Raw genomic sequence first — 27,328 nt, forward strand, 5'->3', positions numbered from 1 at the left:
GTCACCCCCTGCCACCCTGTCTCTCCCTGCCACCCTCCGTTAGAGTCCCTCTCCCCCCATCACCACTCRTCACAGGCCCTGTCACACCCTGTCACACCCCTGCCACAGCCCCTGTCTCCCCATCATCTCCTGTCAGAGCCCCCTTCAGCGCCTGCCACCCCCATCACTCCCTGTCACAGCCGTCACAGCCTTGTCACACTCTGTCACTCCATCACCCCGTCACAGCCCCTGTCAAACACTGTCACCCCCATCATCCCGTCACTCCCATCACAGCCCGTCACCCCTTTTTGCCCCCTTCAACCCTTGCCACACCCCCATCATAGCCCCCGTCACAACCCCTGTTGCACCCTGTCACCCCCATCTCCCCTGTCACCCCGTCACAATCCCCTTTCAGCCCTATCAACCCCTTACACCTTGTCACAGCCCTGTCACACCCTGTCACCTATCACATGCCCCTGTCGCACACCTCGTCACCCATGTCGGCCCYGTCACCCCATCACACCCTACCAGCCCCTGTCACCATCTCACACCCCACACGCCCCATGGCCACACCCACCTACAGCCCCCCACCCTGCTGCCTTAGCCCCCAGTGTACCCCAGCCCCCAGGGACCCCCAGAAGCCAGGACAACCTCAGCCTCCAGTGACCCCCAGACTCCTGAGCACCCCCAGCCCCTGGGGCATTCCCAGRCCCCCCCAGCCCCAGGGTCCTTCAACCTCCAGCACTTTTCCCAGGCCCTGCTGCCCCTGCCCTGTCACCCGCAGGTGCCCATGGCCCAGCCCTGCCGGTGGTCCCCACCCCGAGAGCCCCTCAGCCCAGCCACCCCGGGCCCCTGAGACCTCCCACCCCTTCCRCCTCCCAGCTCCGGGTTAACCCCGCACACCCACTCGCCTGCCCCAGGCTGGGACCGACCCCTGCGTGTGTCCCCCTGCCCTGGGCTCCTCAGTGGCAAGGGGGTCCTGCTCCCRGCCATCCCTTGGGGAGGGGACCACGACAGAAAGCTCGAGCCGGCGTYGGAAAACGCAGGCGTGAGGAGGCAGTGGCCCCTCCACGCATCTCAGAGGAGGGGAAGCAAGGGTCGTTACTTAGCTTAATTATTACTACAAATACGGGGACCCTCAGCAGCCACCTCTGCTTCYGCTCCTGCGGCTCGCTTCGCCGTGAGCCGTAAAGCTGTGGCTTCTTCGCGGCGCTAATTCGCCTCCCCGAAACGCAGCAAGGCCAGCTGGCTGTGCTTTGACACGAGCATCGGGTGTAGCCGGGCTTACCCCTCCCGAACCAGGGCACGAGGTTTTGGAGGGCCCCCGTGGGTGACGGTGGGCGGGAGCAGGGCTGTAGCCCCACCAGGAAGGCACACTCTGCCATGTTCTGGGCTTTCCTTTGACCAGGGCTCATGTCCTTGGTCTTCTCCAGAACAAACTGACCAAAATAACCCTGTGTCACCTGTCAGTCTCTTTGGCATTGCTTAGGAGATTTTCCAGGTGATATTTGAAACACCCTCACCCAGGAGCTTATGGAGCGTGATTATCTTCAGGGCAAGAGGCAAGGATTGCTCCTTTCTATTCCTAACTCTCTCCACCACTTTCTAATCCCTGCTTTTCCTTGACCACCAAAGAGTTTCTCAGGATTACCTCTTTCAAAGGCTCTTTGAAAATCCAGGACAAAATCTCTCAACTGRTTCTCCTATTTTATTGGCCTGAGGAGAGAATTTGGATAGATTAAAGGCTCTGCTTTCCTCTCTGCATTGCAGGAGACACATTGATTTGTCCCCATCTTCTTCTAGCGCTTCATCAGTCTCTTTTTAATGATTGCTTCACTCCCTTCTKCTGCTGCCAAAGGGAGGTTAATTGGTCTGCAGGCCCTGGGATCACCCTAAGGCCTTTTTCAGGAGGGATACAGCACTGACTACATTGCGGTTCCTCGGTGCGGTGTTTTGTCCAAATGAGAGTGCAGGTTTTTCTTCACAGCTCAGCCACTTGGGCATGGAAAGGAGTTGCCTTTGGAAGCAAGGGATTTATTCCAGTGCTCTGCCACCTCGGGCTCTGACACAGCTTTGTTTTCTCACTCGAGAAAAATCATGAGAAAGTATCACGCAACAGGGTTAAGGATGGTATGGTAAAACCTGGTTYGCTTGGTAGGCCTTGCTGTCTTCTGAGGTTGATAAGGCTCTAGGAGGAAAAAGAGAGATTGCACAGCTAATGAGCTGGAAAGGGGACACCAGTGGGTTAACCTCCAGATTCCCGAGCGACCCTATGGGCRTGCTGAGGTTAAAGGGATTTGAACGCTTGCATTAACTCGCCAAACTGGAGACGGAGGCTATGGCATCACCATCGTTAACACCAGGTTCATGCGCTGCTGGCTTGCCCAGCTGCCTGCAACAGCGCTATGTGGCTCTTTGGTATCTCAGCCCTGCTTCCCTCACCCAGATCCCTACCCTGGTYGTAGTCTTTCATTTCCACAAAGCTGATAGAGGAGTTTGTCCAAGCAGTCAGTTGCTTCCAGACCACTCTTTCAAATGGAGACTTGGTAGGACCAGTAAGAGTCACATTAGCCCAGCAGGAAGGCTGGACACATCACATATGTGGACCCTTAGTCACAGCTAGGCAAGAATGACCCAGGACTTGAATCTAAACTGGAGCTGGTCCCTAACCTGCTGTTAGGCATGGTAAGAGGAGAAAGTATGAGAAGATCCATCCCTTCGAGCTGTCTCCTGAGAGCAGGGATGTCAGTGCATGGCTTCCAGGCGCACGTTCGTCTCCCTTGTGCTTGGTGAGTCATGGTGGGGAGCTGCGAATTCCAGCTTTTCTCCAAGGTCCTTGCCTCGTTGCTGGATGCATTCAGGTMTCAGTGCCAGCCTCCAGCTAACAAGGCGAGGAGAGTCCCGTGGATTGATCAGCACAGCAGATACTATCTCCGCAGATTTAATGAGACGGTGACACAGCAGCCAGGTTGGAGCAGCAGATCAGCATCCCTGCCCTTGTCATGGGACCACAAGTCTGGCTTCGGGGCAAGCAGAAGAAGGTTTTAAAACTGTTCCGGGAGATAATTCCCATCTGCCAGAATTTGGTGGGGTCTCAGCACAAGAGTGAATAGGGAGAGAGATGTCATCGGCCTCGTGGGGAGCCTGGGGGGAAAGTTTCAGGGATCAGGACAGTGCCAGCGAGGAGCTCGTGCTCCCAGGCCCACGTGGGACAGATGAGTCAGGCCAGCTGCTGCGGAGAAAAGAGGAGAGAAACCAAAAAGGACAGGGGCGGGCGAAGCGGGGCAGAAAATGAGCATGCGAGCCGTGTCGAGAGCCTTCCTGCTTCTGAAAGGCTAAACTAGTAGTTGTCTGGCAGTTCTTCCAGCCCCCCAGCAGCTGGGCGAGGAGAGGGGCCGGGCAGGCAGTTTCCGTGATGGAAAAGAGTAATTTGCAGGCACTTCAAACCAGCTCTTCAGGAGGCAGGTTGTCTCGGGCAGGAGGCAAGGGGTGTCAAGCCCAGCGAGCTGCCCGGCTTTGCCCTTGGTGCCTCTTGCCTCTGGATCAACCTGCTGCCACCACCCCAGAGCCAGCGGCATTTTCACGCTGCTCTCAGGAGGGGTATATGGGGGGGAGGGGGGGCCAAGGAGGAGCACATCAAGGAAGCCCCGGCCCCAGAGAAAAGGTGATTGAGGGGGAGATGTCAGCTCTTGGAGCTTCCCCCGCACRGCTGCTCCTCAGCGTTTTCACGCACCGAGAGGGACCTGCTCTCACACACTGAAGCCCTTCTGGAGAAGCTCTGCTTCTTCTGCCTAGTGCTGGCATTTTGGAGTGTTACAGACTCACAGATGAGCCTTTGCGCTTGCCCCAGCAATGCTATATTTTTATCCGCTGAAGGGAGAAGAACTCGTTGGTGCTTTGCTTCAAGCAGTGCAGGAAGGCCAGCAGAAGCGGTGGGAGAAAAAAAAACGCGGAAATGCCAGCCTGAGCTGGGTTACTGTCACCAGGGGACAAGGGGGGTTGTGGACCACCAGCCATGCACCGAGGGGTATCAGGGTTATAGCCCAAGCTCAGGGATGACAGCACCAGAGGGGACTCACTGCGGGTGACAGTATGGATCACAGCCAGGGAGAACAGAGCTGGCCAGAGAGCAGAGGATGAAGCATCACTGGTTTGCGAGAGTAGCTGGGGCTGCTGGAGGAGAAGGAATAGTGGCCTTTTTAGCCTAATGACCTACAGAAATGGAGCTCATGGCATTGCACCACCTCCGCCACCCATCAGTCCCCCTTAAAAAATCAGAGCAGGTCTAATTGCCAGCCAAGACTAAGCTGACATTTGGCTGATCAGATAGAGGAGCAGGATTCAAAAAGGCATTACATTTCTCCAAATTTTGCAGAAAGAAGAGGTGGGGAGAAAGAAGACGCACTAGCTCGTGCCCCTTCTGCCCCAGGAGCGGGCCAGAGCGGGAGGGCAGCCACGCGCTGGGATGCAGGGATTGCCGCAGGGAGGCGCGCTTCGTGGGCGCCGCCGGCCCCACTGGTGCGGGGCGCTGGCCTGGCGTTTTGAGCATGGGTTGGGGCATGGCTTGCTTGGTCTTACAGCAGCACCGTTCCCGGCGAGTCCTCAGGCAAATCTCAACTGCTATTTTTAATGTTGCTGCTGCTCTTGCCGAACGTATGCCATATGTTCAGTGCTGGCAACCGACTTCTCAAGTGCTGGGCTGACTTAGGCTGGCGCTGAACACGGCTTGTAATATCACAGAGGAATTAATGCTAGCTCGGGATTGCATTCCTGCCCATCACTATGCTGCCTGAATAGCAGTGTCAATGGTATCACAGTGGCCTTTTCAACACCTCAGGAAGGCCAAAGGCAAAGGTGGTTTAAAGCCGGAGCCCTCACCTGAGACCATCCAAATGTCAGCTCAGTCTTGGCTGGAAATTAGACCTGCTTGAGGCTGCTCTGTTTTATGCTGGCTGCCAAGGGACCTTTCCAGCCATCAGGTCACAGGGCCACCACAGGCGTGCTTCCTTTTCTGCAGACACACTTTCCTGTCTGGAGTCAAAGACAAGGCGACGTTTTCATACTGCATAAAGATTTTGTACTTCTTCATACTGCCAGTAATGGGGAAAGCAGCACTTGGAGATGAGGATATAAGCCTTAGCCTGTGTTCCCTTATGGAAACACATATAAGAGAGATGATTTTCTTTTCCTTTGAGTGCTAAGAAAGGAAAAGTTTCAATTCATCAGGCTAAAATTGACATGGATACCGGACTTTGAGGTTACAGTGGAGGTAACCACTCATTTCCAGCTCATTTCCAGTCTCACTGAGAAGATAAGCACAGAGTCAACCATGCATGGCAAAAGCCAGTGAACTTTCCAGGTGCCTGGAAGTGAATTACCAGGAAACCAAACAGGACTCTATAATTTTATACTTTGGGTTCTGACAGTAAACAGTCCAGGCAAGACTTTCACAGGATTTTTGGAAAGCTAGGTGGATGGGTTCAAACTGCTTGCTCTCCCAGGGCACCCAGCATCGGAGAGAAAAGGCAAGTCAGCACCCACTTCTATAAGGTCTGTCTTAGCAAAGTGAGTGGAAAGTCACCTATACCTTGGGGAAGTCTGGCACAGCCAGAGGACAACTTAGCAGCCTCTTGTTACCAGGATTACAGACTGAAAATGAAAATCATCTACCAGTGGCAGTGCGTGGTGGAATAAGACTCAGAGAAGATGCAGAAGTGCATCAGCTTTCTTTCAGAGTAAAGGTCCTTAGAGAAATTAGAATTTATGACAGTATATGCAAGGGGGTTGAGTCATAGGTTTAAAACAACGCCATGATACCAGCACGTACATATGGCTTTTTCTCAGAGAGAGAAGGACAAAGCCGTGCCAGTACACAGCTGAGAAGTTCATCTGTCCCAGTAAAATCTACACGGGAGCATGTTAAAATCCAGATCCAAACACTCGCAAGTCATGGGGAAGTTTGAATCCACATCCAGGCCCAAGCTCTGAAAGCTCAGGTGCCCATTGCCTGCCACCGGCAGCCAGGGCGCCCTGCAGCCAGCTGTGGTGGGACACAGACCTACTTGCATGCTCCGTGGGAAGGGAGACGGCATCCGAGGCGCCTCCCTCTGCACGAAACCAAAGATACGGTGCAGGGATGCGTACAAAGCTGCTCTGCTTGCACCTGGCCGTTTGAGCAATGGCTAATTACGGCAGTCTGCATACGCACTCCCTGCTCTGCCTGTACGAGCTGGGGAGCGAAGCAGATGTGCCAGTCCTGCAATCACATACCTACCCTAAGGAAGAATAAGACCCCCGAAAGGCCCACGTTTTACAGTGTGCTGCCATTTGGGCATGCGTGCTCGAAGGTCAAGTCGGCCACCCTTTTTCTGGTGTTTTTTTTTCCCCAGCGGACTACACCGGCTTGTCAGCAGTCACCCGTTTCATCACAGGTGACATGCTCCTGAGAGTTTTCCAGTGGGACGCAAGCAGGTTACAAAACCGGCTTGCCGGGCTCATTTCTGGCAGGAAACCCGCCTGGAGTCTGGCCAGCTCCTCCAGCTGACTCCTTGGCTGCCCGGCTGCAGGTCTGTCCCAAAAGCAGGAACCCAAGGCTTCCTGGCTCCCGAGACAGCTGGTTCCTGGCATTGCCGAGTCTTAACGTTGCCTGACACTTCCCACAATAAAAGCCCTGTTTGTAGTTGCTTTGAAGTTTGTCAAGCTTTACCTACTTTCTCCGAAATGTTATCGAACTATTTTTATTGTTAGCACTATTTTCAGATCCAGCCAAAAAAGTTCAGCTGTTTCCCACAGCAAAATTCAGGAAAATATGTTTCTGGTTTTTGGCCATTAGAAACATTATGAGATCTTGTCCTGAAGGTACTTCAGAGCTTTGGAGCAAATGCCTAGCATTTGGCAGGGGGCAAATTTTGTGGCAGAGAAGTGCCGAGTCTCTTGTTGACCTCCGAAAAGCTTTGCAGAGTTGAACAGAGAAACTTTCTGAGCTACCCACCTTGTGCAGGAGTCTTGTAGGGGTACAAACCCCTGAAATCTCGGATAAATGGCACCACAGATAACTAGGCAGAGAAAACGCTGCCAATCTGGCACATTCTGGATGCGCTGGACTCGCTGCAAATTCACACATCAGCATCAGAAAGAGAGCAGGTTTCCTCTGCTTGTGGTAGCACGGGTTTGTAAAATCTCCAAAAGGTCTCTGCAAGGGGGAAGCAAGACAAGCCTACGGGCACACCTACAGCAGGCAGAGCAACGGGTGGCGAATAAAAATAATAAGCCAGCACTTGAAGCTTCCCATCATTTTCTCTGGCTGTCAATGAAAACCATTGCTGGTTCTTGCCTTTCCATTCCTGCATCTTGCCTTTGCTCCTCTGCCAGGGAATATCTGGGACACCCCCTGGCACGGGATGTGGCTCACTCTGTTCAGACGCAGGCCCGCGTGGAGGCTGACGCTCTAGGGTTATGCTTGCCTATGTGGTCTTCAGCAGCACGGCTTTTAATTTCATGGTCCCATGTTAAATTTTTCCGTGGGGTCCCTGTCTCTGTGTGCAAAGAGGGCCTCCTCTGGAAGTGAACCAAGGCGGCGCTGCACATATATTCTCCCCTTCTGTTTTATAAGCGCATATCTCAAAACTCTCTTTCTTTCGCTTTGGCACCGAGTTCCTATAAGTGGTGAAGAACCTCAAGTAAGTGCTGTGCTTCCTGCAGCGCTAATGAGGCCAGGAAGCATGTTCCTTCGCCTATGGATCAGATGCGATTATGACTCAGATGTGTCCTGAAGATGAGTTTTGACATATTCTGGCCATTATGTGGATTCGCAGCATCCTTGTCAGATTCCTCTGCAAAGCCCAGTGAGATCAGGAGCGTGACATAATAAATCAACTTTGTCACTGGGCCAGAAATAGGACTGGCTTTGCCACTGTACTGATTTTTTCCTCTGGTTATATAACTAGGTTGGCTTGTGCCTCTCATCCCTAGAAAAGCCGTGCGGCTGCAGCACTGGCTACATCACCAATTTTGGGGGGGAGAGATGCACAGTGTTGGGACCAAGCACCCAGTCCAGTGTTGCCGTTCAGCAGTGAAAGGACACTGGTGCACCACGAGCTGGATCTGACTCATGATCTTCCGGTAGGGTTGCTCAGACACGATGCTCCACACCCTTATAATGCTCCTGAAAATAGGCATGCCCGTGGGGGCTCCCGCTTTCCCGACTGGGTCCTAAAGTTCCCCATAGTTTTACCACCAGACACAAGAGGAGCGTAATAAAGCAAATTCTGAAACAAGATTAAAGTGTCGCAGATGAACACCTGCAATCGGACATGGGTATTCCCGTCGCACACCCAAACCCGGGCTGGGGGAACGGTATTACTTGTATCCCTCCTCGGGCTTTGCCTGCACAGAACGGCGAGCTGATGGATGGGACCCTTTCAGACAGCAAGCTAAAGCACATCAACAAGTCTCCTTGCCGAGGTGGTTAACGAGAACCCGACTAACGAGGACCCTTAGGCACTGGTGAGAGAAACGCAGAGGGAAACATTTAAGCTGGGAGTTTCTGGAAGTACGAAACCCAGAAGAATAGGAATGATGCTGACCTTCACCTTGAGCTTCTCAAACACACCCCATTTAACTCTCGCAAAACCATGCCGATGCTTTTGCACCCAAAACCCTGGTTCCCTTCCCAGGGCACCTGGCTGGGTCTTTCGCAGAGGGAAGGAGCTGCTCTCCCCCTCTAAACCCCCCCAGAAAACCCTCGGCTAGAATTAGCTGGGCCTGGGCTAGGGCTCGGGAGCGGGCAGCCAGTGCTGCAGGGGCAAGCGGAGATGGGGCGACAGAGGGATCCTTTCCTCCCTGGAGATCCTCCCCGCTGGGGGTCAGGGAGTGGATCCCAAACCATGGGGGGGAGCATCGCACCCAGGCGGCAGGGAGGGTCGTCCCATGGGCGCCAGACATGCAGCGGGTCCCCGTTGCAGGGATGCCCTCCGCACCTCAGGGTGCGGGGTGGCCCCGGGGACCAGTGAGGTGGCCTGGTGTCCCCTCCACGGTTTGGGGTGCGGGGTGGCCCCGGGGACCAGCGAGGTGGCCCGGTGTCCCCTCCACGGTTTGGGGTGCGGGGTGGCCTCGGGGACCAGCGAGGTGGCCCGGTGTCCCCTCCACGGTTTGGGGTGCGGGGTGGCCTCGGGGACCAGCGAGGTGGCCCAGCAGGACGGGTATAGCTGTATGGGAGAGTCCGTGTGTGTGCGTGAGCGCGTGTGTGTGCCCCCCCGTGTCCCCCCGTGTCCCCCCGCGCACCCTCCCGCCGCCGGCCGTTGCCAGGCGACAGCAACGGCAACGGCAACGGCGATGGCGGCGGCGGGCGCGGCCCAGGCCCCGGCCCCGGCCCCGACCCAGGACCCGGCGACGCTGCCGCTGCCGCAGCTCCGGGCCCTGCTGCGGGACTCCCGGTACCGGCGGGCGGGGGCCGGGCCGGGCCGGGGGGGCCGGCTGGGACCGTGGCCTGGCTCAGAGGGGCGCGGGGGGGACCGGGCGCCGGGCACCACCGCGCTGCTGCCCATCTCGGCGGCTGCTGCCAAGGCCCGACCTCGCTGCGGGAGGTTTTGTGGAGCAGCCGCCGAGCTCCCCACGCCCGGGCCCTTCCGTGGCCTGCAGCTGGCCACTTGTTTCCCTTGACCGGTTGGAGGCCTCCATCTGCCAGTCCAGGGAGGTGTAAGGCGGGCGGAACCCTCCGACGCCCCGGGTGGGGTAACGCCGTGTCTCCGGGAGCCCCCGGGACGGGCGAGCTGCGCGTGGCCAAAATGCTGTGGGAGCCCGGTGGGTCGCGGGGTTGTCACACGCCCCGCGCCGGGCTGGGGCGTTTTGGAAGGGATATCCTGACGCCGGTCAGAAGGAAAATAAGGTCAGCGTAAAAATTACGTGCGCCTCCGGAGCGGGTTTGTGTGCCAGGCGCAGCTGGCGGAAGCAGCGCCCCAGCCTGGGAGGAAAAGCCACGGCTGCCTTTGCTGTGTCCTGCTTTGGCGAGGGAGGATCCGGGGCCCTCGAGCACGTTTCGGGATGCCTGTTTTGCCCTAGATGGATCTGGCTGTGTCAGCGTTGCCTTCACCCTTCGGCTGCAGGCGGTGACCCTGCGCTCAGCCCCGAGAAGCAAAGCGTGCCTAACCCCCACCTCTTTGCAGCCGTGCCAACGCCATGCTCAGAATCGAGACAGAAATGTTTGAAAAATGGTGCCATAAGATGGAGCCGCAAAGCCCGTCGCTCCATCTGCTGTCGGACACGCCTGACTCCTCGCCGGAGATGATGCAGGTACCGTTACAGAGTTAGGGCAGCAGCTGCGTGTTTGCGGATAATTGTGTTTCCAGGTCTGCCTCCCAACATGACTGCAAATTGCCATTCCCCTTCCTTTTTCTGCGCTTCTCTCTTTGACCTCCCCATCTTAAAGCTTATGTGACAAGAGGTTTGAGGGCAGCGCTGCACAAGAGATTGCAGCAGATGAACTCCTCTTAGTGTCTCTCTCAGCTTGAAATGTGTCCCCAGCTATTTGAAACAGAGTGAGCAGGACAAGTCATGCTGCCGGTCAGGGAAGGTGTGCATCTCTCCCCTGGTGCACATTATACTTAGACTTCACAGTGATGATCAACTTAAGCTAGACACCTACTTGAAAAAAGATGCTATTGGTCTAGGTATAAGAATTGGAGCTCCCTTGCTGTTTCTGCATTCACGCCGAAGGCCAGGCTGCCTTTTCATTTCTCCTCTTTCAGCTGATGTTGTTTCTTTCCTGTATGACAGCACTTTGTCCCCTTGAACAACGAGTGCCAGGGAGATCTGGAAACACTTCACACACACACACACCAATGAGTTAACCCCCACAGAGCTTATTTTGAAGTAGATGTTAAATAAATAGGGAGGCCGATGCAAAGAAAGTAGGAGATTTGCCCAAGGCTGTGTCAGATTTGTGATAAGGATGCTCTGCTCCTCCTCTTCTCCCTCTTGGGGAAGTCCCACATAGTCTTAGATCTATATGCATTCACATTCATTTACCGCTGTTGAATGCATGTTGCTCTGTCCCTTTTCACTGGAGCCTGTGATGAGCCCTGAACAGACTTTTGAGCAGATTTTTGCCTCTTGGCCTGAACTTCACCTTTTCACCAGCAACTCAGTGAATAGAAGTTTAAGACCCTTCATGGTGGAGCTCCTTTCAGCCAATATCTTGCACTAGATTTTAGCTGCTGCCTGAGTCCAAAGTAACCACTTTCTATTTTTTCCTAGACTGAGCCCTTGGGAACTTTACCCTTGGCCAGATGGGAGCAGTCCCACTGCAAAGCAATGCCTGCGTTGTTGTGTCTCTGCATGAACTGTAATTGCTTCTGAGTGGTATTAGTTCTGAGAGCAAATTCCAGCCTACTCATGCTGCAGTGAGCTCAGTTCCTCAGTGTGTCTGACCCAGGCAGTTGTAGGAGATCTCATCTGTTCTACGTGGAAAGTTGTAAATAATGTCCCTGTTAATCAGCATCTTCACTACAAAGAGATGGTTTACCTGCCCACGTAAAGCCCTAGCGTTGGCTTTAACCTGTAGCCCTGGATTTGCCTGTTGGATTGAATTGAAAGTGCTTGTGTAGGAGGGTTTTTTGGGTAGATGAGAGGACAGATGGGGCAGCCCAGGTGTGGCCCTGCATTACCCCTGCTCTGGATATGTCTCCTTGTCCTTGCTGTAAACTGGAACCCCTTCAACATGTGACCCTAAGGACTATTATATCTTTGAATACATGAAAATACAGCAACAGTTGGCCAGTGATGGCTTTCTAATGGCGTCTGCATTGTTCCTTGGTGGTTGCAGACACGTGGCAGGTACAAATCCAAGTTGTGTGATCCAACGGACGGTTTTGTAGGCCTGACAGCGGAGCAGAAATGTGAGCTGGCTGAGTGGGAGCTGGAAGAGACAAAGGATGAGATTCAGAGGCTGAAGGAGGACTCTGAGCAGACCCTGCAGGACCTCGAGGTATGGCTCTCCAGGGACATTAGGATCACCAAGGTGTCAAACAATCTTGTTACTTCTCACACCTCTTTCCATATGCCATCCCTCATGCCAGTGAGACAGACTTGTTTGGCAAGGGCTGTTCATAGCAAGCCACTGCTATGAGTGATCCTGAGTTGAGGGTGGGAGCCAGTACCTCACCTCACCCCTTTCTTGAGGGCAAACACACCAACGGAGAGGTCCCCAGTCTCTAAAGCTGCATTTTATTATAACACAAACTAATAAAAATACAGACTAGAAGACTTTTAAATAGGGAAGCTCAGCTCTGCCATGCGAGATGGAAGAAATAGATACTTGAAAGCAAAATCTCCTTTTTGTCTGCTTCTTGAAGGTTTGTCCTTTTTACCAGACATATTTTTCAATCTAACAGCTCTCAAGAGCTTCCTGGTTTGATTGGACTCTGTGCAGGGTCTGTCTTTTCACTGTCTTTGAGATTTGTTCAGGGTGTGCTCCAAGTTTCCCATTCTGTGTTCCTGCTGCAGGCTCCTTGCTGCTGTATCTCCATCCCTGCCTGCCCTATGCTGTCTGCCAAGAGCTCCTCCTTGCCAAGATGATCAGGAGCTCTTGGGAAAGGAGAAACCTCCTCTTCTTTCGGTTGAGGCCACCTGATGCAGCATGCAGCAGCCAGGACAAGGGAAGCAGACTGCCTGTCTCTCTTGTGTGTGACCACAGGACACATGCAGTGAACAAACAGTGCTACTTTTTTGTCTTCTGTGGGTTTAGTTAGACTAGCGATGTTTGTAGCTCCGGATAGAGTGACAGACCCTGAAACTCAAGCATGAGAGATATTTTTTCTTCTTTTTGGGTCAATGAAATAACAGTACTGTATAAGACTATACCATGTGCCCCAAGCTACACAGTATGAAACTCAGTGCTCCCAGAGGAGAAATGCTAGTAACATTAGCAGAAAGTATGCCTGGTCCTTTCCAGTGTTCTCTTACCCCAAAGCCTTCTGAATAAGAGAAGCTGGCACCTCTTGACTGCTATGTGACTTTATTTCTACAGGCAGACATGGAAGAAGCAGATATTTGGTGGGCTGATATTCAGAAAGCCATCAGTGACTTTGACAAAAATATCATCAGTACCATCTCCCAGAAGAAAGGGAGTATCATAGCTTTTGAGAAGCTGCTGAGATACCTGGAAGAGAAGAACCACCAGAGGGTCAGTGCAGCAGGGCAATTTTTGAACCTGGTCTATCATCTGAAAAGTATGTCATTTATGCAAAATCCTAGTTCCTGTACTCAGGTATGTCCTGCGTAAAATTTTCAGACCTATCTCAGCAAGTCTGTTTGGACAACCCTTGTCACACTTACCAGCCAGTGACTAGTTTGGGTGCTCATCAGACAGGTGAGCTGCAGCGCAGCTGTGGGTAGAGATTGTCCAGGGCTCAGCCCTCCAACTTAGTGGAGCATGGGAAACTGCACAGCCAGTGTTCCCATGTTTGGGGCACGGTGATGCTGAGCAGCATTTCTCACTGAGAGAATAAGTGCTCCTTTCTCAGCCAGAGGTGAAGCAGTGTGAAGGCTGCATCCCAGACTCTGCTGTTCCACTATAATCTGCTGTCTTTCTCTAGGATCTGATGACAGAAAAGTTGCGCTTGGAAAACAATTCGCTCAAGAGTTACAAGAAGAAGCTGCAGCAACAGCTCAGGCAGGTGCGTGTGGCAGTTGAGGAGAAGCTGGGACTATACAGCCCTTTGAAGAGCAAAGGGGTACAGCCTGGTGCAGAGATGTATGGCCTGCCCTGTGCAGAGATGCATGGCCCTCTTCATCCTCCTTGCTCTCCTTCCTTTGCTTCCAGCCTTGCTGCCCTTGCCAAAGGGCACTGTCATCTGTCAGGAAAGGTTCAGACCTGGAACATCTCTGCATGCCTGAGATGAGACCAGAAGTCTCACAGAGTGGAAGTTGGCAAATCTCTGTGGCCTGGAAAAGATCTGTGATGGATCAGTATAATTCCCTGTGGAAGGGCTGCTGGCATGGCAAGAGCCTGACCAAAGGGAACCTGCCTGTATTGCTTGGATCCGCTAAGCTGGGACACAGAGCACATGGGGAGCAGCATGCTGTGTCTCACATTTCTCCCTAAGCCCCAGGTTTGCAGCCAGGCTGAAGTCTGCTCGTTAAGCCTGCTTTCACCACAGAGCAAAGCCCTCTTATTTGGGATTTAACTGTGGTCAGTAATCTGTAGCTGTGCTTCCTTGGGGTTTGCAGAAGGAGAAGATGGGAGAGGCACTCCTTGAGGTCCGTTTCAAGCAGCTGCAGATTAGAAACGTGCAGTACCAGGAGAAGATTGATGAGAAGAACAAGGAGCTGCTGCAGCTAAAACTGACCTCAGCAAAGACTGTCCAGGTCCTCAACTTCTATAAAGTGAGTGAAGCTCTCAGCACCTCCATTTTCCCTTTCTTCAGTTTCCAAGAGTCAGACAGGAGCTCATCAACAGCTCTTGCATGCTTCACTTTCTCAGCCAAAGGGTGCTGAACAACACTCTGCCTTTCCGCTGATTTAACAGTTCAGTTGGGAGGTTTGCTTGACACACCATAGAGTCCCACATCCTCTCCTAGTAGTGGTGTCCTCATTCATGTTTGACTGCAGGCTGATGACAGGGCTCATGCTTTGCAACATGGCTATTTTACATCCCAGGGAAAATTCCGGTTGGAAAGAGCTTTGGTGCTTACCTGCACAGAAAAACACATTTTTATGTAACCTGCGACATTTGAAAAGATGTCATGAGCTGCAGCCATGCCTCTGAGGCTCTGATTATATCAGTTAAGGTGCTTCTCAGCTGGGAGTATTTGCTTCTCCAGGAAGAACCCTTCCGTCTGGATCAGTCCTAAACCTAGGCTGCTGTGCTGTGGGCTGTGCTGCAGTGTAACATAGAGGACATAACTGCTAGGTCTCTTGAAGCAGTAGCTGTGGTAACTGGGTTAACACCCCCACACACACACCCCACCCTGTGCCCACAGATTTTAACGGCTTTTGCTCTTTTCCCTGTGTCCTGGCCATAGTTTGGTTCCAGCTTCCTGTCTCAGCAGTGACCGCACTGCTCTGGATGGGGAAGTGATTGCTGCCCAGCAAGATATATACCTTACCTGTGTATAAACAGAAGGGGGAGATTTTTCAAGGGGACATGACTAGTTAGATGTCCAACTCTACCTGCAGTGAGTGTAGGATGCCTCTGCCGTTTGTGCTTCTGAAGATCGGAGCTCATAACCCACAGCAAGGAGTGGCTGTTGGAATGACTCAGGTCTCCTTTCTTCCAGTAGGAAATGTTGGGCTGCAGCAATAGCTCTGTCAGCACAGAGTCTTGGCTCAGAATTACCTGCTCTCCTGGCTAATATCGCCCTGGCACTTGGCAGCCAGCACTAGGGCATGGTGCTGCCTTCTACAAGGGACATGAAATGCCACGTAGATCCGTTTGGTGCAGGGTTCCTGCACCGTCAGCTGACATAAAGCCTGAGGAGGGTCTGTGCTTAGCAAGCAAAGGGGTGGCTTTGCAGCTACCTGAAAGCTGTGGTTGTGCTTGTTGGCACTATCCTGCTCTTGTATTCCAGAGGAGGCTGCAGAATGCCATGGAAACATCAGTGTGCCTGATGAAAGACATCTCCAAGAGGAAGGAGCTGCTGGAGAAAATTGAAAGAGAAGCCATTCTGGTGGAGGAGGTAAAAGGGATCTGTTCTAGGGTTTGGAAATCCCTCGGAGTTCACTTGAGGGGACCCTTTTAAGGTATTTTTTGTGGTACATTGAATACCAATACGCATTTGAGGCGCTGCAGTGAGTTGGATACCTGCCTACCTTCACAGATCTGAGAGTAAGTCCTGGAGCTTCTGCTTATGCCAGTGAGAGTCAGCAAGCTTGCAGAACAGGGCCCTTTGTGGATTTTGGCCTCGGTTCCACAGGCATCAGCCACTGGTTTCTTGAAATTTCGTTTCCTTGAACTCTTCATCAGCAGAGTCCTCTCCAGTGAGAAGTGGCACCACTGTCATACCAGTCTGAAGACACACATCCTAGCTGGAACACCACAGCTTTGGGCAGTGGGTTCAAAGGGCTCTCTAGCAGCCACGGCTGACAGGTCCTGAGGCACTGGTAGATGCATCAGACTGTCCCTCCCAATTACACAGCCAGTGTTGGGGGTTTAGTTTATCCTGATGGCCTGCTTCCCTGGAGGACAGGCCACCAGCTGGCAGAAGAACATTTCCCTGGGATTTCCTTGCCCTCTGTCCCTTTTCCTCTTCTAGGAACGAGCCAAAGCTGAGCGCCTGAATAAGAAGCTGCGGAGGCAGCTCTCAGATTACAGAGTTCCCTCTGTTCTGAGGTACGTGCATGAGAAGATGGCCATTACTAACCTCGAAAAAAGTCTCAAGGCTTGGGAGAGGAAGGTGGCAATCGCTGAGGTGAGTGAGACAGGGCTGGGTGTGCGTGGGCCTGGGCTTGTGCAGAGCTGGGTGTTGGATCCCAGCAGGGCTGCATCTGTGCCTGCCCACCTGCAAACACCGTAGGGACCGAGGTGGTTGCTCTCTACCTGCCAGGAAGCATGAGTGAGAGCTCTTGAGCTGTGGTTTCACCGATGTACAATAGAGCTGGAGGCACTTCCTGTTTACAAAGCTGTGATTGCTTCCTACTCCGAGGACAGAGGCTGAAATTTTAACAATTGAACTCAGAAGGGAAGCCAGGGCAAGGACACAGTTTGTAATTTGACGGGAAGCACCATCAGGCTGTTGTTATACTGAAACCTGTAATGTGTGTAAGGAGAAGGGGGTGTGCAGGGGCTGATACATTTCTAGCTCTGTGTATGTAACCTGCACGGGCCTTTTCCAGCACCCCAGTTAATTGCTGCCAACTGATGGCTTCACAGCATTTGTAGTTCTTTTTGACGATCTCAAAGTATTTCACAAACGTTCTTAATCTTTGTAATGTATTTTCAAAGCCTAGAGGTAGTGGGACCTCTCCATATCCCCGCCCCATGCAGGATGTCTGGGTACATAGCAGTGTGCAGAGAGAAGTTGCTAGGGCAAAGCCAGCTCCTGGGACTGACAGTGTGGTTCTGTGCCTCGATGTCCTGCTTGTCGGTGAAGGGAAATGGGCTTATCTGCGGCTGCGATTGAAAAGATTTTGGGCTGGTGTCCATCTAGCACTTAGCCCCACAACACGCTGGTCTCTGACTGACAGGGCTTGTGTGTGTTAGGATCCAGCCTTTCACAGAGGTCAGAGCTGTGTGAATTTGGGCTTGAACCCTCAGAGTGAGTGCTGTGAGTTCAAAAACATGGGTCTGACTGTGGCTACCCCAGTGCTTGGCCACAGGACTGTCATTGCAGATTCCTTCTCACCCAGCTGCTCCCCTTTCATCTGACACATCTGTAACACATCTGCCTGGCATAGCTGCAAAACCTGGGCACTGACTTATGCACTGCCCATATGGCAGTGCCAAGTCCTGTGAGCCTCTGGGCGCTTCAGAACAGAGAGGCAAAAGAAGGACCCTGTTGTCATCCCTGGAATAACGGGAATGGTACCATTCATCTGCATCCTGTTGTCCTCTGCCAGCCCCTCCACAGCAGAACATGCTGAACACCCCTACCGCTGTGCAAGTGACTGTGGGTTTCCGCACACTGCCGTTGTGCAGGGTCTCCAGGCTTCCCATAGCATTCAGAGGAGAGAATGAAGTTGCGTTAAAACTGCAGGAGCTCCCCTCAGTGTGCTGTAGTGAGCACCGATCTCAGGTAGGAGCAGAGGGGAATGAAGGAACATGCAATGTAGCAGTTCAGGCCAGGCTAGATTCCTACCTAGCAGCTTCCTCTGCATCATATCACTTCTGTCTGAACATGTTAAGGCCCTTCTGCTTTCTTCTCTTGCAGATGTCCTTGCAAAGCTACCGCAGAGCATGGAACCGGATCAAGATGACTAGTAACCAGCACTAGACTGGTCTGATCCTGGAAGACAGCCAGCGGAAGCTGCAGAAAGAGCCCACCCTGTTGCGGAGTTTGCTGTCAAATGGGTAAATGTAACATGCTGCTAGCTGCAATGAGATGAAACCACTTCTGCATGAAATGATAAAGAAACCCATAGTTCTGTTGTGAGACCATCTCTTTTGTCAAGTCCCAACATATGCCAGCTTCCATCAGGCACTATTGCCTGGCCTCTTTGCAGGCCCTGCTAGGTCAAAGTCAGTTGTACTCCGGATGCTCCCTCCCTCCCTCTCTCTATCACTGCAAGCAGTTATTCGCTGGTGATCAAATCTGACATGTTTACAGGAACTGTCTTTTCTCTCTGGGCCAGCCCTGGTGATCACTTAATGCAGGAGGAACCAGAAGAGATTCTTTGGGAGACTTTAGAGTTTAATAGCTTAGAGCGTGTCCCCACAGTAGAGGAGAGCAGAGCAGTGTGATTATAGAGGGCAGGTCATTTTAACATGACATACGTGAACCAAGAAGGCTTTTCAATTGCACAAGGAAGCTTCATGTAAAATAACATATAAAGTAACAAAACAGCAAAAGAGGAACAGCAATCATTTCCCCAAGCACCTGAGGCTGGTATGAATGTCCTTTGGAGATGGGAAGTTTTTCTCCCCTGTAGCAGTCATAGCGCTCTGGTCCTTTGTGGGTTCTGGCCCTGCCTGGCCCATTCTCAGATGAGTTCATGCGTGTCTTTTCCTGCTTGAGGTTGGAACCATCTTCCTGAAATACTCTCACTACTGATTTGAAAGCCTCTTGCCAGTCTTCAGGTGGAGCCTGCAGAACAGCTCTTGCTCTGACTAGTGTGGGGAACACAGGGGCTCCTGCCCTTTCTGTGGTGGCCAAGATCCAGTCGCTGTAGTAGGACACTATCGTGTACAGGAATGGCCCGTAGCATCTCATGCCACCCTCACTGAGCACTCCTTTCAGGACCCATTTCTCAGTACCCTTAATCTGGCACATGACGGGGTTGCCTGGGTCACCCTTTGAGAGACAAAAAGGCAGGGTTATATCACTGCAGCCTAATTCCCCTCCTGCCATTGTTCTTGCATCTGGTGGGCTTCACTGGAGTGAAAGGAGGGCAAGTTGCATCAGTTCCTTCCTTATCATCACTGACAGCAAAGCACCGCTGACTGAGGGGCTGGCTGTCTTTGGGCTGGTAGAAGACACCATCCCTGGGTGCCCCAGATGAAGTAACCAGACTCTTGGGGGATCCACAAGTCCCCGACTGTCAGACTAGCTCCATGCCTGACCTCTCTGGACATGCCACAAGGAATCCTTGTCTGTTTTGCCTTCCAAGGATCAAGCAAGATGCTCCCTGGCACTGGCCATGTCAAAGGGCCCTTGGAGATAAGCCATGTGGCCTTGGCAGAAAGAGAGGCTCAGAGACCAGAGCAGCACCCTGCAGCCTACAGGGAGACGGTTTTCCCACAGCCTGCAGGGAGACGGATGTCACACATTTAGGCACAGTCTCCCACGCTTGCTATTTGCAAGCTGTGCTGAAGGGATCTTTTTCTGTAAGGATCGAGCAGAAGAGACTCAACAAGTGTTTTGGCTGCTCTCCCAGCCTTGAGTCAGAACTGTGCAGAACAGGGGAGAACAGGGGAAGAAGTGGTTTGGCTAGATGTCTGCCCATTTTGGGTCAGCGCTGCGTGTCCCTTACCAAACAGCCTGTCACATTATCGGAGTCCCTGTGGCTGCAGCACTCAGTTGTAGTGATCCTTTTCAGTGGGCAGGGATCCACATCCACCACGGTGATCATCCTCAGAAAGCCACCGCAGCACTTCCCCCTGGCTGGCCGAGAGACCCCAATCAGCCCTTTGCCCTGGGCAGCCCCTCGCCTCCAGAAAACAGGAAGGGGTGACTGGCTGGTGTTTCTTCTTCCCGACACACACGGAGCAAAGAGAAGCTCTGTCCCCTTCCCTCCCATCACGGTTGTTGGAGGGAGGGAGCGGAGAGGCGGCTATCCACCCTGTCGGGTGGGAGCTCTGTTTGCTGCAGGAGTGGGGGGGGGGGGGTTACCTGCCGTGGGATGGAGCCAGCCTGAGACCCAGCAGTTCACGAGGTCTGACTTAGAAAGGCTCCTCTGGGGAAAGCAGATGGGCTGAACGGTGTCGTTGAACTCTAGCGGGGTGGCCGTCCTGAGCAGAGCTATGTTATTGTAGAGCGTGATCTTGTCGAAGTCCTCGTGGGGGATGATGGAGCTGATCCAGTACTGGGGCTGGTCCTCCCATCGCCTCTTCATGTCACTTAGCCCAACCACGGCCAACACCTGCTGCCTGCAGAGGTGGCCAGGAGGGGAGGCAAAGGCTAGGCTCACCTGTCTTTGTGGATCACGGTAGAGGGATGACCAGCAACTGCCGGCTGGAGCAGTGTTTCTGCAGAGTGATGCCACGGGCTTGGATATGTTGCATGAAGCAGGATCTGAGGGCATGGGGAGGATTTGGGGGGCTGGCCTGGGAGAGGGAGCCAGCCTTGGCGCTGGCTGTGTTAATGCCATATGGCTGGAGCAGGCCTAGTGGGACAGTCCTGTCCCTGTGCCCAGGGCCCAGGTGACCTCCCAGAGGGGGTTACCTGGCACATTCACACCAGCCCTTTTTCAGCTCCTTTCCTAGCCACTGAAGAGGGGAATGATTTTTCCAGGGAGGGAGGGGGCAATCATGAGCCCTGCGCACAGGAGGGATGTGGGACCCCCCCCCCCCCAAGCTCTTTGGGACTGCTCTCGGCTGCTTTCTGTGTCACCTTCGGGGAAGGGACACACTGGGCCTTGGATGGGCAGTTGTCTGGCTGTCTCATTTGTGGAGAAGGCAGCCAAGGAGGAACTGCTAGGGGAGGCTTTTCCTTGCCTCGGCTGGAGGTAATGGAGAGGCGAGCAGGCGAAACCGTGAGGGTTGCTCCCAGGCCTCCTGCAAAAAGACCTGCTGATGGACCTAGCAAAGTGGGAGCTGGGGACATCCTGGCTGGAAGGAAAAGCCTGGTTCAGACTATGCCCCTGGCTACAATTTCAGGGCAGTTCTTCCAGCTGCTGCCTCCAGGCAGTGGCAAACCCCTCCTGAACATTCAGAGGTGGTTTTATCCCCTGCAAATCCCCGAGTCTTGCCCAGGGGGGCTCAGATCCCCTCTCAGCCTCTGGGGTGGGGTGCCAGGGCACGGACCTGCTCTGCAGCCTGGATGCAGCGCTGAGGAGCCAGTGCTCGCTCAGGATGGAGCCGAAGGCCAGGTGGTCGTGCTGTGGGTCCTGCAGTGCCACCACCCACGGGAACTGGGCCACAGCAGCAAACTCCTGCGTTGATCTTGAGGGGGACACGGTGGCCTGGATCCCACAGGCTGCAGGGCAAATGGGGGACCTGTTGCTGGGTGTGCATGGTCCTGCACCTCTCCTGCTGTCCCCTCTCTTCACTCTTGACCTCTAGGCTGCCTCTGCTTCCCCCTCTCTCCGCACTCCTCCTTTTTCATTTTCCTGCCTCTCTCCTCCCTGGCAGTGGCAAGCTGCTGAGACTCCCTCCAGCAGCTCCATCTCCCCGGCTGCGGCTGTCCCAAATGCTGACCCTGCCTGGGACTGATGCCAGCAGCACCCACACTCGGTCACCAGCGGGGCTGACCCGGTGGCACGGCTTGAGGTGCGCAAGGATCAGATCACACTCCGTCACTCACCTGCCACGGCGGACTGGGACAGGCACAGCAACACGAGGCCTCGCATGGCCCCAGCCCGGCAAGGAGCCGGGGCCAGGAGGCCAGGGCCCCCCTTCCCTGCCTGTCTTCTGGGAGAGGGGGAGACGGTGCGCTGGCTGCCTGGCCGCAGCCTGCCCCCAGGGGCTTTTCGTGCCCATGCCGAGCGTGCAAGGCCGTTTCCCCTCTCCAGCCCTCCGGCCCTGCTCCCAGGCACTGGTTGGGGCCGGGCGGCAGGGGGGGAGCCAGGGAGGCCCATTCCCAGCTCCCCGGCTCCCAGCCCTTCTTCCTGGCCCTCATCCTGCCGAGCTCTGCCTGCTCCGTCACCACCCTGCTGGGGCCCGGCCCGCTCCGTGTTCCCCCCTTGCTCGGTGCCCCGACACCTCTCCAGTGCCCTGGCCATGGCCGTGCCGTGCAGCATCTCTCCGGCCAAGGGCTGCCGAGGTCCCGCTCCCAGAGGCAGCAGAACCTGGGCGCAATCCGCTCTGTTAGCTCAGCGTCGCCGCGGCGGCTCGCAGGACAGGAGGCCGTGCAGCGGCGGCGGTCCATAGCTCCCATTGCGGGTCCTGGCCAGCTTGCAAGTCCCCGTTCAAAGGGGGAGAGGCTCCCCGAAAGCTGCTGTAGTGGGGGAAGACGTGGTGATGCTGGGAGCAGAGGGGTCAGCTGCTGGGATTGCCACCCGTGTGGAAGGGGGATCTCCCTGGGGTGCAAGCACCCCGAGAAGGCGCCTGGCAGAGGCTCTCATGGTGCCTGTGTGCGTGCACAAAAACGATCTTATATCCCCAGCTCCTGCCCCAGGGGTGCAGCTGGGTGCTGTCTCCCAAGGACAGCTCATCCTGCCCGGGAGCTTCCTCGCAGCACGGCCACCCGCCAGGGTCTCTGGTCACACTGGTCTGGCCTGCAGGGAGAGGCAAGGGCAGCGAGAGCGGGAGAGAGCCCCAGTGCCGCGGAAAGGGGTTTATGAGGGACTCCAAAACGCTGAGGGAGTTTAGGGAACCTGCAGGGCAGCAGGAGCTCGGGAAGGGGCACAGCCAGGCTGCAGCGGCCAGCGGCCGGGCGCTCCTGTGAGTGCGCGTCCCCAGGCCGGAGCACAGCAAGGGTGGCAGGCAGTGTACCGGTGAGGATGGGAAATCCCTTCCCAGCTCACGAGAAGCCAGACTTTGGAGAGCAGGATGGAGAAGGTGGGGAGGTGTGAGGGACATGCAAGCTCCTCCTTTCCGTAGAAGATAAAACCATCAAGGAAGAGAAATGACGATAGCCCTTGTATGCATTAATTATAATGACCACGGGACCCCCGATGAAAGGAGCTTGGGAAGGAGGAACTGGGGGGAAGCAAGAAAGCAAAGGCACTGGGCCCAGGAAAACATGTGGTCAGGGCTGGCTGAAGAGCAGGGCACATCTTCCTCGCCTGCCCTGGCGAAGGTGGCCCCAGCGCAGCCAGCAAGTGCCCTCCCCACGGCAGGGGGCTCCCAGAGGGTGACGTGCAGGTTATCCACAGGCACCTTTTCTCCCCAGCAAGGCATGTGGTGGCTGTGGGTATGCACACCCAGGCCACCACTTTGCATGCACTTCGTGATACTGGGGACAAGCATGGCCAAATGGAAGGACAATGATGCTGGGAGAAGGCTACACAACATGCATGGAGGAAAATACAGGTCCAAGAGCTCGTTTAACCTTCATATAGATGGGGACAGTGTCAGCTGAACTGATTTCTTCCCTCTCTTTGAATATATGTTTCCTGTATGCAGCATTAGCTGGGGGCAGGGTCTATGCTGCGTTCTGCTGAGGACAGGAGCCCCCCAGGGCAACCTTACAAAGGGGATGGTTGTTTTCCTCTCCCTGCATATAGTTGGTCCTGCATGTAAGAAATTCAGCATTCTCCTCTCTGTTAGTGCTTATCTGCCCCACTGATAAGGGCCTTTCGTGTGTATTATCCCTGGCTCTTGTGATGTTGTGTTTGAAATGCCTTGGAAATCAGCTGGGAGGCAGCTGATGATCCACAGGCCCATTTGCAGCCCATTTGTGCCAAAAGGGACCACTTAATCTGCAAGAGATGAGAAAAATATTTTTAAGAAGTGGGTTTCACCCTGCATTCCCCGAGAGGGGTGCTGCTGCGGGTCTGGTCCTCAGGCGCCAGCAAGGCTATTCCAGCATGACGCCGGTGCCACTGCAAGCAGAGTTTTTCCAAAGATCACACTTGTACCCGGCACTGACACCACCTGAGCCTAAAGTGCTTGGCAGCCGCTCCACTGACCCATCCGTGCCCTCTCCCGACTTGCTGTGAGTGTGGCTTGAGTTATTTGGCGCTATCTGGATCCACAGGGATCAAAGCCAGCCCTCCTGAGACTGCTGCAGGGTGCCGGTGGAACCAAGACCGGTCCTTCTGGAAGCACAGCCCACGTGGCGCTGGCCCAGGGTCCACCACATTAGCCAGGCTGGGGACACCGGTCCCTTCTAGCTTTGCAAATCTCCACGTAGGTCTGCCAAAGAAGCACGATTCCTGCAGCAGTCCCCACGGACAGCGCTAGACCCTTGCCCTGACCCGCTCGAGCGTCTTCCTTCACCCCAGGGACCAGCCACCTCCTTGTTGCTGCTGCTGGGAGACGGGCAACCCTCTTGCGATGAACCATGGCCCCCTGGCAGCCTGGCCGCAGCCTGGGAACTAACAAGTTTTAAACCCCACGGTTAACGAAGCCAGCCTGACCTTGCACGGAGACAAAGCCCGAAGCCTGCCTCCGGCTCTGCCCACATGGAGCTGAACACTTTGGTTTTTGTGAGCCTGCACAAAGCCTTCCTTGTGCAGGAGGGGAGGGCTGCGTGGATCCAGCCAGGCAAGTGCTCTCCTTGGCTGCCTGTCTCCTGGAGCTCCATCGCTTTTATTCTTTGCTAGATTGTTCCTAGTGCCAAGAAAAATATAACAAGTGAAAACATCTGATAAAAATCTATTGACTGCAGTAAAACACTAACACAGCCAAACCTGTCCGTGTAGCACAACCTTAGCAGCTTCAGAGACGTGTCCATTGAGCTTTCCACCTCGGAAAACAAAGGCTGTGTCACAGTTACCACACCGCAAGTGCTTTGATTAAAGCTTGCGTTATCAAAACACAGGGAGATGTCTGAGAACCGATTCCAGCTTCCTGCCCCGAACCCGGTTTCCCGTCGTGCAGTGACACAGCTGTGCCTCGCCTCTTAAAGCATCTCCTCAGCACCTTGTCTTTCCCCCCTTGTGTTTCCAGATCACGGTGCTCCCCTCACTGCTGGCCTTAGCGCTGAGGCCCTCATTCCTGGCTTCGCAGGGAAGGCTGTAGCTTGGTGGCAGCCCCGTCCGGCTGGGTGCCCTGCAGGAACGATGCACCTTGTCTTCAGGAAGGCAGGTGGGTATGTGTCACTCAGTGACTTTCAGAAGGATTGTTTTCCTGGCAGCCTCCTGGTTTAAAGTCTACTTGGTTAAGAAGCAAAGACCAAAAATCACCTGTGCCTGGATGTACCTCACTCCTGCAGTTTCCACAGGGATTGCTGAGGAACTGTACGGGAAAATAACTTTTAGTTGTTGCTGCCTTCAAACATCTGTCTCAAAGGCAAAAGATGTGAACCATTTATGAGTAAACCCTTAAGATTTTTAGTCCCATGATGGATGGTTTTGGTTCTGTGGTGAAGGCAGTGGCTGCAATGGAGGATCCCATGGAGAAGGCATGTGTGGTATGGACAGGCCATGTAGCTTGACACAAGGCAGAATGAGTTCCCCAGCATGTTCCTCTTGATTGACATGTTTCTATAAGTAGAGAACAAAAATGAGGAACACCTCTAACATCTAGAGACGATGGTGTTTGCCTTCCTCAAAGAAGGTGACCTGGGACTGCGTGGCCAGTAATGCATGACTCCAGGCAAGGACATCTATTGCTCAGGAGGTCTGGTACACAGCTTGTTTAGCCAGCTTTTCAAGCCATTTTTGGCTTGAAAACATCTCTGCGGGGCAACTTTTCTTCCTTATCAAAGCATGCATGGACACCATGCAGGTGCTGCCTGCAGCAGCCTTGGCAGGGCACGGTTTCCCATGCTGTGACACACAAGGCCGTGGTGCACGGGCTGCAGCAGCTCAGCGAAGCTACTTCACCTTTACAGAATTGGCAGAGAGCAGCCTGATGATGGCGAGGGCACAGAGAGGCCCGTAAGGCATTTTGTGCATTGGCTCAATACCTTTTGAAGGATGCTGGAAGTCCATGGACTTCCAGTCCTGTCCCCTATGATATCCTTTTCTCCCCACAAGAACAGAGTATAGCAAAAAAAAAAAAAAGAGACAGAAGGTAAAAGAAATGGAAGGCAGATGAGGAGGTGTATAACGAGGCCTTGGTTCAACATTATAATAATGGTGCAAAGAGCTGATCCAGTATAAACTCACTGTGCTGGCTCAGATTTGCTTAGGCATGTTGGAGGGTTAATGTTTCATTGGGAGGCTTTACACCAGATGAGGGATCAGCCACCCTTCTGCAGGCAGTGTCCAAGCCTAAAGCTGCATCACCTCCATGTTATCTGCTCAATACAGATGAGACTGTGTATGGCCAGATCGTCCAACAGACCACAGATCCATCGCCAGCAATGGTGAGCCACATTATTAGAGGCTGCAGATCCATCACCAGCAATGGTGAGCCACATTATTAGAGGCTGCAATGTTTCAGAAGCTTTTGACTGTACTTGTTTGAGGATCTCGTTCGTGTGATACTGAAGCATACAGCGAACCTCTAATTGTTGCAGGTTTTGCTGAACGTATTGCCTGTGAAGAATGGTGACAGACCTGCTAGAACCCCCAAATCAGCCTAAGAGCTCGGCCCACGCTGGCACGTCAGGTGAAAGAGCTCCTTCACATTTTGTACCGTCCGCAAAGTCCTCTTTGGGAGATGCTTGGCCCTGCTGCCTGCAGAGCTGCAGCAGTGGCTTTGCTTTAATGAGCCTAGGCTGACTTTGAAAGATGTGCTGCACTGGCCTTTTCCTGCTGTAGCCAATCTCAGTCAGGCTGGAGCTCAGCACTTCTCAAAGCCCCACTGAATTTGGCCTTCGCAGTGAGATGCACGGCTCGTCTCTTGGTCTACCTTGCTTCGTGGTGTGTGATGAGAACAGTGAGATGGCAGAGGCCAGTGCTGGGGCTGTCGGTACTGGGCCATCCTTGGGTGCTCGCCTGCTGGGAGACGCTTCAAAGGATCCCAGCTCAGGCCAGCCAGCAGCTGAGGTAGTGCATGCAGGACACGAACTATTCGGCTCCAAATTTACAGCACTTATCCAAGAAGATGAAGATGGCTGTGGGCAGCACTGTGTCTACGTGGCTGTCGGCACTCCCGGTCCTGCTCATCTCCAGAGGCAGTAGTTACAGCAGTCATTGCTGGCAGGGCCAAATTAAACGATCCAGAACCGGCGCTAACAACACTCACAGCTTACTGAGTGCCTCATTCAGGCACATGATTCAACTTGGCTTCATCCCATTTAACCTGGAGTACTGAACCAAGGCATCTAGCACTCTGATCACCCTGGAGTCCCCGAAGAGACAGGCAGCCCCCAGGGGTAAGTCCACCCCTGGGACCTGAGTCATCTCCTGCAATTGTCTGCATCCCTCTCCAGTCTGCCAAAGGTGCTTTTAGGTTGAAGATGCTATTAAATTTAGCTGGGGTGGACAACCTGAGCCCCAGCTGCACTGTTCCTCTTGTGTTTATTTGCAATATGGCTAAAAA

General features: G+C 53.9%; 2 protein-coding genes across 2 annotated transcripts; one reads left to right on the forward strand and one right to left on the reverse strand.

Annotated features, from left to right (window-relative positions):
• The first annotated feature begins 9,312 nt into the window (after window positions 1-9,312).
• Window positions 9,313-17,987, forward strand: CCDC113 (coiled-coil domain containing 113). The gene is given in 9 exon segments (XM_026087456.1): window positions 9,313-9,413; window positions 10,143-10,269; window positions 11,801-11,962; window positions 13,004-13,159; window positions 13,572-13,652; window positions 14,206-14,361; window positions 15,546-15,653; window positions 16,230-16,385; window positions 17,844-17,987. Coding segments are annotated over 9 exon segments (1,191 nt in total).
• Window positions 17,988-18,443: 456 nt separating this feature from the next.
• On the reverse strand, window positions 18,444-21,639 carry PRSS54 (serine protease 54). Its single transcript, XM_026087457.1, has 5 exons — window positions 21,594-21,639; window positions 21,095-21,266; window positions 19,962-20,218; window positions 19,603-19,733; window positions 18,444-18,923 (listed from the first exon to the last, which is right to left on the reverse strand). The coding sequence occupies exons 1-5, from the start codon at window positions 21,637-21,639 to the stop codon at window positions 18,444-18,446; spliced, it is 1,086 nt and encodes a 361-aa protein (XP_025943242.1).
• Window positions 21,640-27,328: the final 5,689 nt, after the last annotated feature.

The sequence above is a fragment of the Apteryx rowi genome, unplaced genomic scaffold (genome assembly GCF_003343035.1).
Source record: "Apteryx rowi isolate R43461 unplaced genomic scaffold, aptRow1 scaffold_718, whole genome shotgun sequence".
Lineage (NCBI taxonomy): Eukaryota > Metazoa > Chordata > Aves > Apterygiformes > Apterygidae > Apteryx > Apteryx rowi.

Excerpts from the sequence above, each read along its gene's own strand:
- PRSS54 (XM_026087457.1), bottom strand. The coding sequence starts at position 21,639 with ATGCGAGGCCTCGTGTTGCTGTGCCTGTCCCAGTCCGCCGTGGCAG. Across the intron at positions 21,267-21,593 it reads GTCCCAGTCCGCCGTGGCAG|CCTGTGGGATCCAGGCCACC; the intron begins GTGAGTGACGGA and ends TTTGCCCTGCAG. Across the intron at positions 18,924-19,602 it reads ATAATGTGACAGGCTGTTTG|GGTGACCCAGGCAACCCCGT; the intron begins GTAAGGGACACG and ends TGTCTCTCAAAG.